This window comes from Saccopteryx leptura, chromosome 12 (assembly GCF_036850995.1).
Source record: "Saccopteryx leptura isolate mSacLep1 chromosome 12, mSacLep1_pri_phased_curated, whole genome shotgun sequence".
Classification (NCBI taxonomy): Eukaryota; Metazoa; Chordata; class Mammalia; order Chiroptera; family Emballonuridae; genus Saccopteryx; species Saccopteryx leptura.
The window spans coordinates 43,727,495-43,743,974 of NC_089514.1; the positions used below are offsets into that span (position 1 = coordinate 43,727,495).

The following is a 16,480-nucleotide window of genomic DNA, read 5'->3' on the forward strand; positions in this document are numbered from 1 at the left end:
CAGACAGACAGACAGGGATAGACACACTGACGGGGATCCTGAAGACTTAGGTACCCTTTCTTTTTATCCAGTTGCCATCTTAACCCTGTTTCATTTTCTTTCCCGTGGGGGAGGAGGACCAGGCGGACCTCCCAGGAAGACCTACAGTGTGCTAGGCAAGTTTCATGCAAAATGTTATTTCATCTAATGATCACAATGTCCTATAAGTAAGGTGTTATTACCCATATTGTACCTTTGAGGAAAATGAAAGCTTAGAAAGGTCACACAGCTAATGAAGGCATGAATAATGGGCCGAGAGTCAGACCCAACTCAGCCGATTTCCAAGTCTTTCAGGGTCTCCCTTCCTCTGCCTGGAGGAGAGTCACAAAGCAAACAGTGGAAGTTTTTAATTTAAATTCATATGATTTTATTGTTAAAGATTTTTGGATAGTCTTTGGTGCGATTAGCACCTCCCAAGGATCTCATAACCAAGTCTGGGAATCAGCGGTGTAGAGACTAACGGAATGTGTCCAGGAACAGTTAACATAACAAAAGCAGAGACAATTAAATGGTGTAACTTGATCTTCTCAACATCAGTGGGGACAAAATCATCTCCACATAGTGCGAAGATGTTCATAGAAATTTGAAAACAAAACAACAGAATGCCTAAGAGCTCCCAGGTGATTGACTCTGTGGTGTTTCTGTCCTTTGAAAGGCTGGGAAAAGACAGCTGGTGAGCCGGGACCTGGACACTTCCTGGGTGGACTTTGTCCAGTTCTACATCCAGATAGGCGGAGAGAGCGCTGCGTGCAACAGGCCTGACAGCAGAGAGGAGGGCGTCCTCCTCCAGTACAGCAACAACGGCGGCGTCCAGTGGCACCTGCTGGCTGAGATGTACTTCTCCGACTTCACCAAGCCCAGGTAACCGGGCCTTCCTCCGCTTTCCAGGAACGGTCGAGGCTCACTGTTGTTGAAGTGTTTCCAAAATGCCGCTAGCTGTGACAAAAAGAGACAAACTTGTCAATGCCTGGTATGAGTGATAGCCTAATATATACACATTTCATGTCATTTAAGTTTCTGGAAAGAAAGCATTTATATTTGTATTTGAATTTTTAAAGAATTTGAGAGAAAATGTGACTAGAAGAAAAGTAAGACAACTGACCATTGCTTTCCCAAAGAAACTGTGACATAGGGATATTCCAAGTATTTCTGAGGTTTTTTTAATGCACACACAAAGTATATTCATTTGGGCCCTGGCCCCATAGCTCAGTTGGTTTAGGCAAGTGGTCCCCAACCCCCAGGCCGCGGACCGGTACCGATCCGTGGCCCATTTGGTACCAGTTTTTAGAGAAAGAATAAATAACTTACATTATTTCCGTTCTATTTATATTTAAGTCTGAACGATGTTTTATTTTTTAAAAAATAACCAAATTCCCTCTGTTACATCCGTCTAAGACTCACTCTTGACACTTGTCTCGGTCACGTGATACATTTATCCGTCCCACCCAAAAGGCCAGTCCGTGAAAATATTTTCTTACATAAAACCGGTCCGGGGCCCAAAAAAGGTTGGGTACCACTGGGTTAGAGCATCTTCCTGATACACTAAAGTTGTAGGTTCAATCCCCAGTCGGGGCACATACAAAATTCAACCAATGAGTGCATAAATAAGTGGAACAACAAATCGATTCCTCATTCCCCCCCTTCTTTTCTCTAAAATGAGTAGTACAAATGTTTGTGTATGTCCTCGCACCTCCTGTCCAGAGTATGATCAATTTATTTTAAAAATGTGTAAGGCAACATTTAAAAATGGCAAATGTATGTTCTTGTTTCCAAAAATTGGTATCAAACAAACATTATTTTAAGTTAATAAAACTGAAACTGGAACTAATTTCATTTTTTGAAAATAAACTCACTCCTGGGGGTCAGCAAGCATGAAAAAAACTTGCTACTCAACGGGTTAATGTTCATCTGTTAGATTTAATAGCAAGATAGATTTTGTCAAAAGTGTTTATATTGCTGCACCCAAGGCTAATTCTAGATGGCATATGGATGAATCTGTGGAGATTGGATTTTATAACCCTTTTCACTGGCCCATCCCTGTCTTTACTTTGATAGATGGTGAATCTGTGAAATAAAATGTCTTAGGTAAAGACTGTTAAGGAGTTTGGGAAAATGACTCATGTTTAATACTAATATCTGTATCAGGCAATCAGTGCATTTATCGATGTTTACATTAGTTATTTTGCAATTATGTAGCACTTTTAAAATCTGTATTTGTACTTTATATTTTATTAACATCTACTCAAGAATAACACCTTTAGCCTGACCAAGCAGTGGCGTAGTGGGTAGATCGTTGGACTGGGATGTGGAGGACCCAGGTTCAAGACCCCAAGGTTGCTGGCTTGAGTGCAGACTCATCTGGTTTGAGCAAGGCTCACCAGCTTGAGCCCAAGGTCACTGGCTTGAGCAAGGAGTCACTTGGTCTGCTGTAGCCCCCTGGTCAGGACACATATGAGAAATCAATCAATGAACAACTAAAGACCTCAATGAAGAATTGATGCTTCTCATCTCTCTCCCTTTCTGTCTGTTTGTCCCTATCTATCCTGTTTCTCTGTTTCTCTCTGTCTCTGTCACACACAAAAAAAGAATAACACCTTTAGTGTATTTCTTTATATAATCTCTGTATTTGCACTTTGACACAAACAAAATTTATATATATATATATATATTAACCACTCATTATTGAGCTTTAACATACTAAAGTTGTTTCTGTTTTGCATTTTACAACTGAACCCTGTTTTATTGAAAAAAATTATTGAAGAATAGATTGATTCAATTTTTACAAATTAAATATTATTTAAATGCTACTTAAAATATAGTTATTTTTATACTGAAGGTTCATACATTTATTGTTTTAAAACATTGAGTAATTTAAATGGGACAGGACTTTCCATAACATAACAGAAATAGACATGCAGATGACCAACCAAAAGCATTTCTTTCTTTTTTGTGTGTGACAGAGATAATGAGAAAGACAGAGAGAGGGACAGACAGGAAGGAAGAGAGCTGAGAAGCATCAGTTTTTTGTTGCTGCTACTTAGTTGTTCATTGATTGCTTTCTCATATGTACCTTGACCGGAGGACTACAGCAGAGCGTGTGACCCCTTGCTCAAGCCAGTGACTTTTGGGCTCAAGCCAGTGACCATGGGGTCATGTCTGTGATCCCACACTTAAGCCAGCGACCCCTCGCTCAAGTTGCTGAGCCCGTGCTCAAGCCGGTGACCTCAGGGTTTCGAACCTGGGTCCTCTGCATCCCAGTCTGATGCTCTATCCACTGTGCCACCACCTGGTCAAGCCAAAAACATTTCTTCTAGGATATATGTAACCAGAGAAGAGGAAAGTGGTTAAACATGAACTAGAACATCCAGGGAGAAAGTCAGGACTGGTGAGGGGGAGATGGAACCTGGTGAGATGCCCCACTAAAGGAGAGAGGGAATTGTAATGGCACCACACTGACTTAGAAACAATTTAAAATAATTCAAATTATTTTACCAAGTGATATCACTGTCAATTTGGAAATTATTGAGCATTCAGTGAAGTGACTATTCTATAGATAAAAATTCTAGAAATATTTAACTTTATTTTTATGGGACTATTTCTTTAGGGCCAGAATATTTCACCAGATTTTTCAAAGAGTATATGACACTGAAACGGTTAAGAAACTCTGAGTTGGAAGATATCACAAAAAGACCCAATTTATAGTGGCTAATACATAAATACATACGAGGAATAACTTTAACATACAATTCTGGGAATCTCTGTAAAAATAAGACTTCCTATAGAAATTTTAAAAAATGAATGGAAAATAACACTGCATTCTGGATAGAAAAACTAAATATTGTGACATGGATATCTTTTCACTTATGTTTAATGCACTTTTGGTTAAATCCTAGTGATATGCTTTTGCAACTTTACATCTAGAAATATAAACTAGCAAAAAAATAGCTTAAATTTTTAGGGAAAAAATAGAGGAATGCTCTACATGATATTCAAATATGTTAATAATTAAAATAACTAGATAACTAAAAGGGGATGATACTGGACATGGAAAGATAGAACAAAAAATAAAGCCAAGTAGATGACCCAGAAATTGACACAGATATATAAGCATGTGTATGTGATGCATCAACCATCAGTGAAGAAGAAATGGTATTCAGTCAACTGGTGTTAGAAAATGATATGTCAATGCTCAGAAAATATCCATTTAATCACCTTACATCATTAAAAACTGCTGAAGACTAGTTAAATATTTAAACATTTAGATTACTAGCAAATTTTGGGGAAAGACTTAAACTTTCTAAACGTAAATTCAGTGGAAGAATTGACAAAGAAAGAGACATACTATATATGCAAATATAAAACTGCATTTATGCCAAAAAACACAGAAAGAAATGAAAAGAAGGAAAACAGCAGCTTGAAAAAATATTTGCAACCATTTTGAGAAACAGAGGAGCAAAGTTGTTATAAAGAGCTTATACAAACTATCAGGAAAAGCACCAATATCCTGATAAAAAATGGGTAAAAAGAATGAGTAGATGTTACAAAAGAGAAAACCTAGATTTTCATAAAATATGAATATCCAACCTCTGTTGCAGTAATAAAGATATAATTTTTCGCCCTGGCCAGTTGGCTCAGTGGTAGAGCATTGGCCTGGCGTGCAGGAGTCCCGGGTTCGATTCCCGGCCAGGGCACACAGGAGAAGCACCCATCTGCTTCTTCACACCTCCCCCTCTCCTTCCTTTCTGTCTCTCTCTTCCCCTCCCGCAGCCAAGGCTCCACTGGAGCAAAGTTGACCCGGGAACTGGGGATGGCTCCTTGGCCTCTGCCTCAGGCGCTAGAGTGGCTCTGGTCGCAACAGAATGACGCCCCGGATGGGCAGAGCATCACCCCCTGGTGGGCGTGCCAGGTGGATCCCGGTCGGGCGCATGCGGGAGTCTGTCTGACTGCCTCCCCGTTTCTAGCTTCAGAAAAAAAAAAAAAAAAGATATAATTTTTTCAACAGTCGTCAGTTTTTTAAAGGTAATGCCTAGTGCTCTCTCCACACGGGGCAGCAGGACAGGCACTCTGTGTCACCCTGCACAGTGGTGACCCAGAGAGGAACTGGAAAATTCAGGAGCCTCAAACATGACCAGTTTCTTTGACCTGGCGATTCTGTTTCTAGGAATCTTACCTTAAGAAATGAACTGAGGTGTAGATCAAGCTTTATGCATCCAGATTTTCATCACAGAACTCTTTATAACAGGGGAAGGTGAATTAAATAATAGCATATCTGTCAGATGGAGAATGATATAGACCAGAGGTCCCCAAACTTTTTACACAGGGGGCCAGTTCACTGTCCCTCAGACTGCTGGAGGGCCGGACTATAAAAAAAACTATGAACAAATCCCTATGCACACTGCACATATCTTATTTTAAAGTAAAAAAACAAAACGGGAACAAATACAATATTTAAAATAAAGAACAAGTAAATTTAAATCAACAAACTGACCAGTATTTCAATGGGAACTATGGGCCTGCTTTTGGCTAATGAGATGGTCAATGTGCTCCTCTCTGACTACCAATGAAAGAGGTGCCCCTTCTGGAAGTGCGGCGGGGGCTGGATCAATGGCCTTAGGGGGCCACATGTGGCCCGTGGGCCGTAGTTTGGGGACCCCTGATATAGACAGTAGTGTGACTTTACGAAATCATGTTACTGACATGAGAAGCTGCTTATGAAATAATGTTATATTTTAAACTGAAGGATACTTGCATATATCTCACCTATGGGAAAGATCACATGTTTTAATGATATACATCAGTGATATACATAATGATTTTAACAAAGGCCAACTCCATACAGTAGATTATAGGGGAGTTATATTTCACTTTTAGTGCAAATTGGTTTTCCCACAGTGAGAATGGCTTTGACAAAATTTTGAATGCTATTTTAATACAATAACATACGAAGGAACAGGTTTTTCTGGGCATTTCTTGTAAACATTATAACCATTGTCATGGTAGTCAAAAGAAATTGTTCAGTGAATTGAACACAGTTGCCTCCAAAGATGCAGTTTCAAGTGGAGTCAACAGGTCCAGGACTAACCCTGCTCACACCTGAATCCTCCTGTCTGACCTATTAAACTTAGAAGTTTTTCTAAAATGCCAAGACAGCAAACAAAACGAAACTTTCTCTTATTGCTATTCTTGTTTGTTTACAGCTGCTAAGGAAGACACAGCTTTTCTTTTCTAACCACGAGTGATTTGTTGTTATGCAGATTTGTCTATCTGGAGCTTCCGGAGGTTGCCAAGACCGCCTGCACCAGGTTCCGCTGGTGGCAGCCTGTGTTCTCGGGGGAGGACTATGACCAGTGGGCGGTCGATGATATCATCATTCTGTCAGAAAGGCAAAAGCAGATCATCCCAGTTGTCAACCCGACTTTACCCCAGGTAATTTTCCCATGTCTGAACTTGGAGGAGGCAATTGTAAAAGTGGATAAGGTTCAAGAACTTCTCACTTCCCCAAGGATTTAGTGCTTGACAAATGAACATGCAACATAAGGTTTCTGTGCTTGCACTTACCTTTTCTGTTTGCTTTTAATTTTTTGTTAACTGTTTTTGCTACTAGTTCTCAGATTATTTAGATATAGAAAAGATTGAAGTATGAAGTCTAACCAAGTCCTCAAATATGATTATTAGTGTGTTTATAAAATTAGATATGCAATGGCAAAATATTATCAATTGTTAAATCATCTAAAGGAAAAATTCATGGCAGTGAAAAAAAATTAGTTAAATCAGAGATTCTGCTGTATTTTCCTAAAAATACAAGTGGTGCATAGCTCTGCATGTCATAAACTGAAAATTCCTTTCTTGTTTTCAAAAACATCAAATTATCTTTCTCTGTTGTTTGTATTGTTTCTACTAGAACTTTTATGAGAAGCCAGCTTTTGACTACCCTATGAATCAAATGAGCGTGTGGTTGATGTTAGCTAATGAAGGAATGGTTAAAAATGAAACTTTCTGCTCTGCCACGCCGTCAGCCATGGTATTTGGAAAGTCAGATGGGGACCGGTTCGCAGTGACTCGAGATCTGACTCTGAAACCTGGATATGTGCTGCAGTTCAAGGTATTTACTCAGAACTGCTTCCCGGGCAGGTCAAGGGGCAAGACATCTTCTGTATTTATAAGTTGACAAAGAACACACATTTTTCATACGCTGTTAACAAAGGGACTCGAACAAAGGTTCAATAATCTTAAAATGGCAAAGCTTTTTAGCTCTACTCATAAGGAAACAGCTTATCTTTTTTTTTTAATAAGTCCTAGAAGTTGTAACTATGTCATCATATTTCTTTAAGTGCTCATGGAACTCTACAAGAATTAAAAAGAAAATTGGCCTGACGAGGCGGTGGCGCAGTAGATAGAGCGTGGGACTGGGACACAGAGGACCTGGATTTGAGTCCCCGAGGTCGCCAGCTTGAGCGCGGGCTCATCTGGTTTGAGCAAAAGCTCACCAGCTTGAGCCCAAGGTCGCTGGCTCGAGCAAGGGTTCACTCGGTGTGTTGTAGACCCCAGTCAAGGCACATATGAGAAAGCAATTAATGAACAACTAAGGTGTTGCAACGAAAAACTGATAATTGATGCTTCTCATCTCTCTTCGTTTCTGTTTGTCCCTATCTGTCCCTCTCTCTGACTCTCTCTGTCTCTGTCACACATCCACACACAAAAAAAAATTAAATTAAATTAAATATATATATGTATGTATAATATAAGAAAAGAAAATTGACTTTTGGGATTACAATCTAATTGTGATGTAATAATTTTCTAGATTCTGAATGGTAATAAATAAGTTTCCCCTTTTAGCTCACTGGTGCTCTTAGGACTTGTGAGTTATTTTATGTTTTTACTATAGCATTTTTAAAGTATTTTTCTTCCATTGATTCTATAAGTTTTTAATTGTCATTGCTCTTTTAAAAGCTTGTTGTTTTTCAGCATTATGATAACATGTCAACATATAGAGCAAGTATTTACTTTGACATGTTCTTTTTTCAGAAGCCTAATCAAAATTTCATTGTGTTTATGATAAAATCCCATTGGTGAATTCTGAGGTCGAAAGTAATGCAGTTTTAATGAGCTAGCACAACTACATGGTCCTTACATAACGGCAGGATACAGATGCTAAATAATTTACAAATGAAATTATTAAAGAGATCAGATGTTTATAGGCAGCTCTTCAAATATAATTTCCACTGGTCTGTTTACAAGGTAGTTGATTAGTGAACTGTTAACCTTCTCTGTTTAGATTTTGATGCTAAACTACAATGGAAAAACCATTAATAATAGTATATGACTTTATGGTAATTTGATGGTACTGCCTAAAGTGGTAACAGCATAACAACTATGGTAAATGCATTACCAGAATACTATGCTGTTTCTCATCAAGTACCCTTTTTGTTTAATTAGTCATAAAATCAGGGTAATATAGGTATTAAAATCTGCAAGATAATATTCTGAAGTTTATAAAATCTAAATAAAAAAAATATCATTAAATACATCAGGTATTGAAACAATCTAAGAATGCATGATGCCTAAGAAATATTTCAATTCTCAGATCACACCATGAGAAGACTATTGATTTTTGGCTGTTATTTAATAATAGAAATGTATTATGGGTCATTCAGGGATTAACAGTTAACATATATTTGGCGTATGTAAGTACTTGGTATCATTTGTACAAAAATGCACAGTACCGGTACATTTATGTGCATGTCAAACATTAAGTTCTAGAACTTGGTCCTAATAATGTGGTCCTGGCCCTCATGGATCTCAGAAACTAGTAAGTGAGCCAGAAAAGTAAACACTCTCGTGCAGTCACAAACATACCGTGGTAGAAACAGGCTCTGGAGGCTACAGGAGTACCTAGCAGAGTGCCTGGCAGGTGACAGCTGCTCCAAAAATATGTTGGATGGGTCAATCGATCGATCAATTGATGGGTCGATGGATCGATGAGTTGAAATTGGAAGTCTCTGGAAATTCAGAGACTTAGCCAGCTGAAAAATGGAGGGGGAGGAATTTCAGTAAGAGAGAACAGAATGTGCAAATATATGAAAGTACAAATGAGAATGGAAAATTTGGAGACTTTAACAAGTTTGGAAAATGTACCACAGAGGTGACAGACAAAGCGGATCCTAATTGGCTTTATATAACACACTAAGCCACTTGGACGTTAACTCAAGAGCAATGAGTTTTAAATTTTATTTAGAAAATTAACAGGGTGACATTGATCAATAAGAGTATATAGGTTTCAGGTGACCATTTCTATAGCATTTGAACTGTTGATTATGTTGTATACCCATCACCCAAAGTCAAATCATTTTCTGTCACCATATATTTGTCCCTCTTTCCACCATTCTCCCCACCCCTCCCCCATTCCCATTCATTCAGGTCCCCTTCCCTTTCCCCCATGTTCGCTTCTCCCGGTAACCACTTCACTTTTATATATGTTCATACATCTCAGTTTATATCCCACCTATGTGAGAAATCATACAGTTCTTAGCTTTTTCTGATTTACTTATTTCACTCAGTATAATGTTCTCAGGGTCCATACATGTTGTCGTAAATGTCACTATGTCATCGTTTCTTATGGCTGTTTCCATTGTATATAGGTACCATATTTTCTTTATCCAATCCTCTATCAAGGGACTTTGGTTGTTTCCAAGTCTTGGCCACTGTGAATAATGCTGTGATGAACATGGGGGTGCATGTGTCTTTACATACCAGTGTTTTCAAGTTTTGGAGGTAGATACCCTGTAGAAGGATTGCTAGGTCATAAGATAATTCTATTCTTAATTTTTTGAGGAACCACCATACTTTCTTCTATAATGGCTATACCATTTTGCATTCCCACCAGCAGTGAATGAGGATTCCTTTTTCTCCACAGCCTCTCCAGCACTTGTTATTACCTGTCTTGTTGATAATAGCTACTCTAACAGGTGTGAGGTGATATCTCATTGTAGTTTTGATTTGCATTTCTTGACTAGCTAGTGAAGTTGAGCATCTTTTTATATACCTGTTGGCCAGTTGTATGCCCTCTTAGGAGAAGTGTCTGTTCAGGTCCTCTCCCCATTTTTTAATTGGATTGTTTGCTTGTTTGTTGCTGAGCTTTGTGAGTTCTTTGTATATTTTGGATATTAACCCCTTATCAGACCTCCCATTTAGTTGTCTGCCATTTGTTTCGTTATTGGCTTCTTTTGCTGTGCAGAGAAGCTTTTTAGTTTAATATAGTCCCGTTCATTTATTTTTTTCCTTTACTTCCCGTGCCTTTGGGGTCAGATTCATAAATTGTTCTCTACAGCCAAGGTCCATGAGCTTAATACCTATGTTTTCTTTTGTGTAATTTATTGTTTCAGGTCTTAAATTTAGATCTTTGATGCATTTTGAATTAATTTTTGTGTTGGCAGACCAACTGTAGTCAAGTTTCATTCTTTTGCATGTTTTTTCAATTTTCCCAGCACCATTAATTGAAGAGGCTTTCTTTTCTTCATTGTGTGTTTTTGGTTCCTTTGTTGATGATGATTTGTCCATATATATGTGGTTTTATTTCTGGGCTTTCGACTCTGTTCCATTGATTTGTGTGTTTGTTTTTCTGCCAATACCATGCTGTTTTGATTATTGTGGCTTTATAGTATAATTTGAAGTCAGGTAGAAGATCTCTGGCTTCTTTCTTTTCCTTCAGGAAGATTTTTAATCCATTGAATGCAAGAATCTGACCTGTGTTTTAAAAAGGTTATTCTGGCAGCTGTATGGGTGTTAACAGAAGGGGAAACTGGAATCATCAAGTACATTCATTCGTTTATTCAGCAAATATCTCTAAAGCCTCTACTAGTGCCAGCGTCTGTTCTAGGCTCTGGAAAGAAATAGGAATAGAGAGTGTACACCAAAGTGTAGGAGGGAGGTTACCATTTTTAAAGGGTTGTCAGGTTAACCTTACTAATAAAATTACTTTTAAGTTGAGACCTTTTAAAAAATGAAGGAGTGAGTCATGCAGCTATCTTGGAAATAGCATTCCAGACATAGATAATAAAAAGTAAAAAAAATCCCTGAAATAAAAGTGTGCTTGGGAAAGTGGAAGAAATCATAAGGATGCCACTATAACTAGAGCCAAGAGAGTGAGAAAAGGGAGAGAGGTGGAAAGACCAGGGCAGTCACTTTTGTGCTGCAAATAAAATGACTAACAGAAGAGTGACATATTCTGACTCAGGCTTTTAAAGAATCACTCCTGTGACTGCGCTGGAACTTCACTAGCAGAGACAATGGCAGAGACGGAAAGACCAGCTGGGCAACTGTTGTAGTGATCCAGGTGAGAGGTGATGCAAAGCTGGGCTTCTCTGATCGTGGAGGGCAGAGGAAAGTGCTGGGACTTTTGACTATTTTGAGTAAAGTAAGAATTCAAGAGCAGTTGTCAAAGAAATGAGGAGGCCAGACTAAAGCATAGCTTAAGGTTGTAAAGACAAGTAGGTGGATATGAGAGATGTTAAAAGGGTAGAGTCAACAAGTGATTTATTGGTGACCTATTGAGTGATAGAATGGATTCTAGAACAACTCCTACATCTCTGGCTCCAGTCACTGAAACTGGAAATACAAGAAAGGGAGGAATAGTTTTAGGGCGGGGGATGATGGGAACAGATGGGAACTTGTGGAGTCTGGATGCCCTGGACGGCTGAAATGGAAATGCACGAGAAGCAGTTATGGGCATTGTCCAGAGAGCTGTATAGAGGCCATGTCTGAGAGTCATAGGTGTTCAAATAGAATTTGAAATTATGATTGTGAATGAGATTAGGGAGAATGTATAGAGTAAAAAGATAGGAAAGCCAACAATTGAATCCTAAAAAACATCAACAGTTAAAAGGCAGACCAAATAATCCATTTTAAAAAGCTCAAACTTGTTACAAAACTGAAAGCTCCATTGGTTCACCAACATTACAAACAATGGCCGTCCTAGTAAGTCCAAGATAAAATGCTAACTATGTGTTGTGCCCAGTGTGACTGCTCTCACTGCCTGGCAGCCAAAGGCTATGATGTAATGTATTAAAAGTAATTTGTGTTAGAAGAGTTTAATCACACATCTGAGAGGGTCAAGTTTATAGGTATAGTCTTGACTTTTATCTATATAAACTTGGATTTATGAATTACAGTAAAATTTTTACTAGCCAAATTGTAAATTCTTCCAAAGATGCTTTCTAGGTCTATTAAACTAAGGAAAATATGGAAACTTCCTTTTTTTATTGACCTCATTGAGGTGATATTGGTTAATGAAATTATATAGGCTTTAGGTGTACAGTTATTTAATTCATCATCTGCACATTGTATTGTGTGTTCACCACCCAGTCAAGTCTCCTTCCATTTATCCCCTCCTACCCTCGCCTACCTCCCCCTACCCCCTTTGCCTCTGTTAATTACCATAGTGTTGTCTGTGTCTATAGGTGTTTTGTGTGTTTTTTGCTTAATTTCTTCACCTTTTCCACCTAGCCCCTGCTCCTCTGACAGCCGTCAGTCTGTTTTCTGTATCTATGAGTCTATTTCTATTTTGTTTGCTAGTTTATTTTGTTCATTATATTCCACATATTAATGAAATCATATAGTACTTATCTTTCTCTGACTGGCTTATTTCACTTAGCATAATGCTCTCCTGTCCATCCATGCTGTTACAAATGGTAAGATTTCCACAGCTTTTTTACCCACTCATCTACTGATGGGCACTTGGGCTGCTTCCAAGCATTAATTCTTGTAAATAACACTGCGGTGAACATACATGTGCATATATTCTTTCAAATTAGTGTTTTGGGTTTTGGGGGGGGGGGAAGTCCCAGAAGTAGAGTCACTAGGTCATAAGGCAGTTCCATTTTTAATATTTTAAGGTAACTACATACTGCTTTCCACTGTGGCTGCATCAATCTGTGTTCCAAACAATAGTGCACAAGAGTTTTCTTTTCTCCACATCCTGACCAGCACTTTCTAGTCTGTTGAAGATAGCCATTCTGACAAGTGTGGGATGATCTCTCGTTGTGGTTTTAATATGCATTTCTCTGATTATTAGTGATGTTGAACATCTTTTCATATGTCTATTGACCATCTCTGTATCTTTGGAGAAATATCTATTCAGGTCCTTAGCCCAGTTTTTAATTGGATTGTTTATTTTTTGTTGTTGCATTTTAAAAGTTCTTTATAAATTTTGGATATTAACCCCTTATCAGATGTATCATTGGCAAGTATGTTCTCCCATTCAGTGGGTTGTCTTTCGTTTTGTTGATGGCTTCCTTTGCTGTGCAAAACATTTTAGTTTGATGTGGTACCATTTATTTCTCCTTTTGTTTTTCTTGCCCAACGCAATATATCAGGGGGGAAATTCCTACAATAAATGTTCGAGATTTTATTGCATATGTTTTCTTTTATGATTTTTATGGTTTCAAATCTACTATTTAATTCTTTAATTAATTTTGAGCTTATTCTTGTGTATAAGTGTAAGAAGGTGGTCTAGTTTCCTTTTTTCGCACATAACTGTCATGTTTTCTCAACACCATTTATTGAATAAACTGTCTTTATGCCATTGTATGTTTTTGGCTCCTTTGTAAATTATTAATTGACCATAACAGCATGGTTTTATTTCTGGGTGCTCTATTCTGTTCCATGGATTTATACGTTTGTTTTTTATGTCAATACCATGCTGTTTGATTACTGTGGCCTTGCAGTATAGTTTGATACCAGGTAGCATGATTCCTCCAACCTTGTTCTTTCTAGAGATTTCTGTGGCTATTTAGGGTCTTTTGTGGTTCATATAAATTTTTTGGAACATTTGTTCTAGTTTGTGAAATACAACATTGGTATCTTGAAAGGATTTGCATTAAATCTATAGATTGCTTTGGGTAGTATGGATGTTTTAATGATATTCTTCCTATCCATGAACATCTTATATGCTTCTACTACAATATCTTTCTTCAATGTCTTACAATTTTTAAGAACAAGTCTTTTATATCCTTGGTTAAATTTATTTCTTAGTTTTTTATGCAGTTGTAAATGGGATTGTTTTCTTAGTTTCCTTTTCTGATAGTTCATTATTGGTGTATACAAATGCAACTAATTTCTGAATATTTCTTTTGTATCCTGCTACTTTACTAAATTCACTTAACAGTTCTAGTGATTTTTTTGGTGGAATCTTTAGAGCTTCTATATACCATATCATGTCATCTGCAAATAATGACAGTTTTACTTCTTCCTTTTCAATTTGGTTGCCTTTTTCATTCTTCTTTTAGTATGATTGCTGTGGCTAGGACTTTCAGTACTATGTTGAATAAGAGTGTTAAAAGCTGACATTCTTGTCTTGTTCCCAATCTTAAGGAAAACGCTTGTAGTTTTTGCCATTTGAGTATAATGTTGGCTTTGGGTTCATCATTTATGACCTTTGTTATGGTGAAAGATGTTCCTTGTATTCCCACTTTGCTGAGAGTTTTTATCATGAATGGGTGCTGGATTTTATAAAATGCTTTTTCTGCATTTATTGACACAATTATGTGGTTCATATTCTTCATTTTATTTAGGTGGTGTTTCACGTTTATTGGTTTGTGGATATTATACCAACCTTGCATCCCTGGAATAAATTCCACTTGATCATGGTAAATGACCTTTTGAATGTACTGCTGGATCTTGATTGCTAATATTTTGGTGAGAATTTTATCATCTATGTTCATCAGGAATATGGGCCTATAATTTTCCTTCTTTGTAGTGTCTTTATCTGGTTTTGGAATTAAAATAATGCTGGCCTCATAAAATGAGTTTGGGAGTCTTCCCTCCTCTTCAATTTTTTTTTTCTGTGTGTGTTTGTGTTGACAGAGACAGAGAGAATCAGAGAGAGGGACAGACAGACAGGAAGGGAGTGAGATGAGAACCATCCATTCCTCGTTGCGGCTCCTAAGTTGTTCACTGATTGCTTTCTCTTATGTGCCTTGACTGTAGAGCTATAGCAGAACGAGTGACCCCTTGCTCGAGACAGCAACCTTGGGCTCAAGCTGGTGAATTTTTGCTCAAACCAGATGAGCACACGCTCAAGCTGGCGACCTTGGGGTCTCAAACCTGGGTCCTCCGTGTCCCAGTTTGACGCTCTATCTACAGCGCCACTGCCTAGTCAGGCTTTTTGGAATAGTTTGGGAAGAATGTATATTCAGCTGCTTGGGAAGAATTGGTGTTAGTTCTTCTTAGAATGTTTGGTAAAATTCACCTGTGAAGTCATCTGGTCCAGAACTTTTGTTTGTTGGAAATTTTCTTTTATAATTGCTTCAATTTCACTAGTTGTAATCTGTCTATTCAGATTCTCTGATTCTTCCAGAAATTTTTCTATTACATATAAATTTTCCAATTTGTTGGCATATAGTTGTTGGTAATATTTTCTTACAGTCTGTATTTATTTGGTGTCACTTAATACTTCTCTTTTGTTTTGATTTTATTTATTTGGGTCCTCTATTTTTTTCTTGATGAGTCTGGTGAAAATTTATCAATCTTGTTTATCTTTTCATAGAATCAGCTCTTAGTTTCATTGATCTTTTGTGGGGTTTTTTAGATTCTATTTTGTTTATTTCTGCTCTGAACTTTATTATTCATTCCTCCTATTCACTTTGGTCTTTGTTCTTTTTCTAGTTCCTGTAAATGAAGTTAGATTGTTTATTTGAGATATTTCTTTTTTATTGTGGTAAGCTTGTAATACTATGAATTTCTCTCTTAGGACTGCTTTCACCATGTCCCATAGATTTTGGGTTGTTGTGTTCTCATTTTCATTTCTTTCAGGGTATCCTTTGATATCTTCTTTGATCTCATTGTTAACTCATTCATTGTTTAGTAGTATGTTATTTAGCCTCCATGATGTTGAGTTTTACTTGTGATTGATTTCTAGTTTTATACCATTATGGTCAAAGGAGATGCTTGATATGATTTTAATCTTAAATTTATTGAAACTTGTTTTGTGTCCTAACATGTGGTCTATCCTGGAAAGTATTTCTTGTGTATATGAAAAAAACATATAGGCCCTGGCCAGGTAGCTCAGCAGATAAAGTGTTGTCCCAGCACACCAAGGTCACTAATTCTAACCCCAGTCAGGGCACATACAAGAAGCAATCAAAGAATGCACAACTAGGTGGAACAACTAAGTGGAAGAATGAGTTGATGCTTCACTCTCTTTTTCTTCCTTCCCCTCTCTCTCTCTTCATCTCTCTCTCTAATCAATGGGGGAAAATGTTTAAATGTATATTCAGCTGCTTTGGTGTAAAATACTTGGAACATATCAATTAAATTCATCTGATGTCATGTGTCATATAAGGCCACCATTTTCTTGGTGATTTTCAGTCTGGAAGATCTAGTTATTGATGTCAATAGGGTGTTCAGATCCCCTCATATAACTGTATTACTGTCATTTTCTCTCCTT

General features: G+C 37.6%; 1 protein-coding gene across 2 annotated transcripts in view; it reads left to right on the plus strand.

Annotated features, from left to right (window-relative positions):
* Positions 1-16,480, plus strand: part of RELN (reelin) — a 649,217-nt gene that overhangs the window by 492,730 nt on the left and 140,007 nt on the right. For both annotated transcript variants that reach the window (XM_066354462.1, XM_066354463.1), the window contains exons 25-27: positions 695-900; positions 6,294-6,465; positions 6,941-7,141. In XM_066354462.1, coding sequence (XP_066210559.1) covers positions 695-900; positions 6,294-6,465; positions 6,941-7,141 — 579 coding nt within the window. The remainder of the gene's footprint in view (positions 1-694; positions 901-6,293; positions 6,466-6,940; positions 7,142-16,480) is intronic.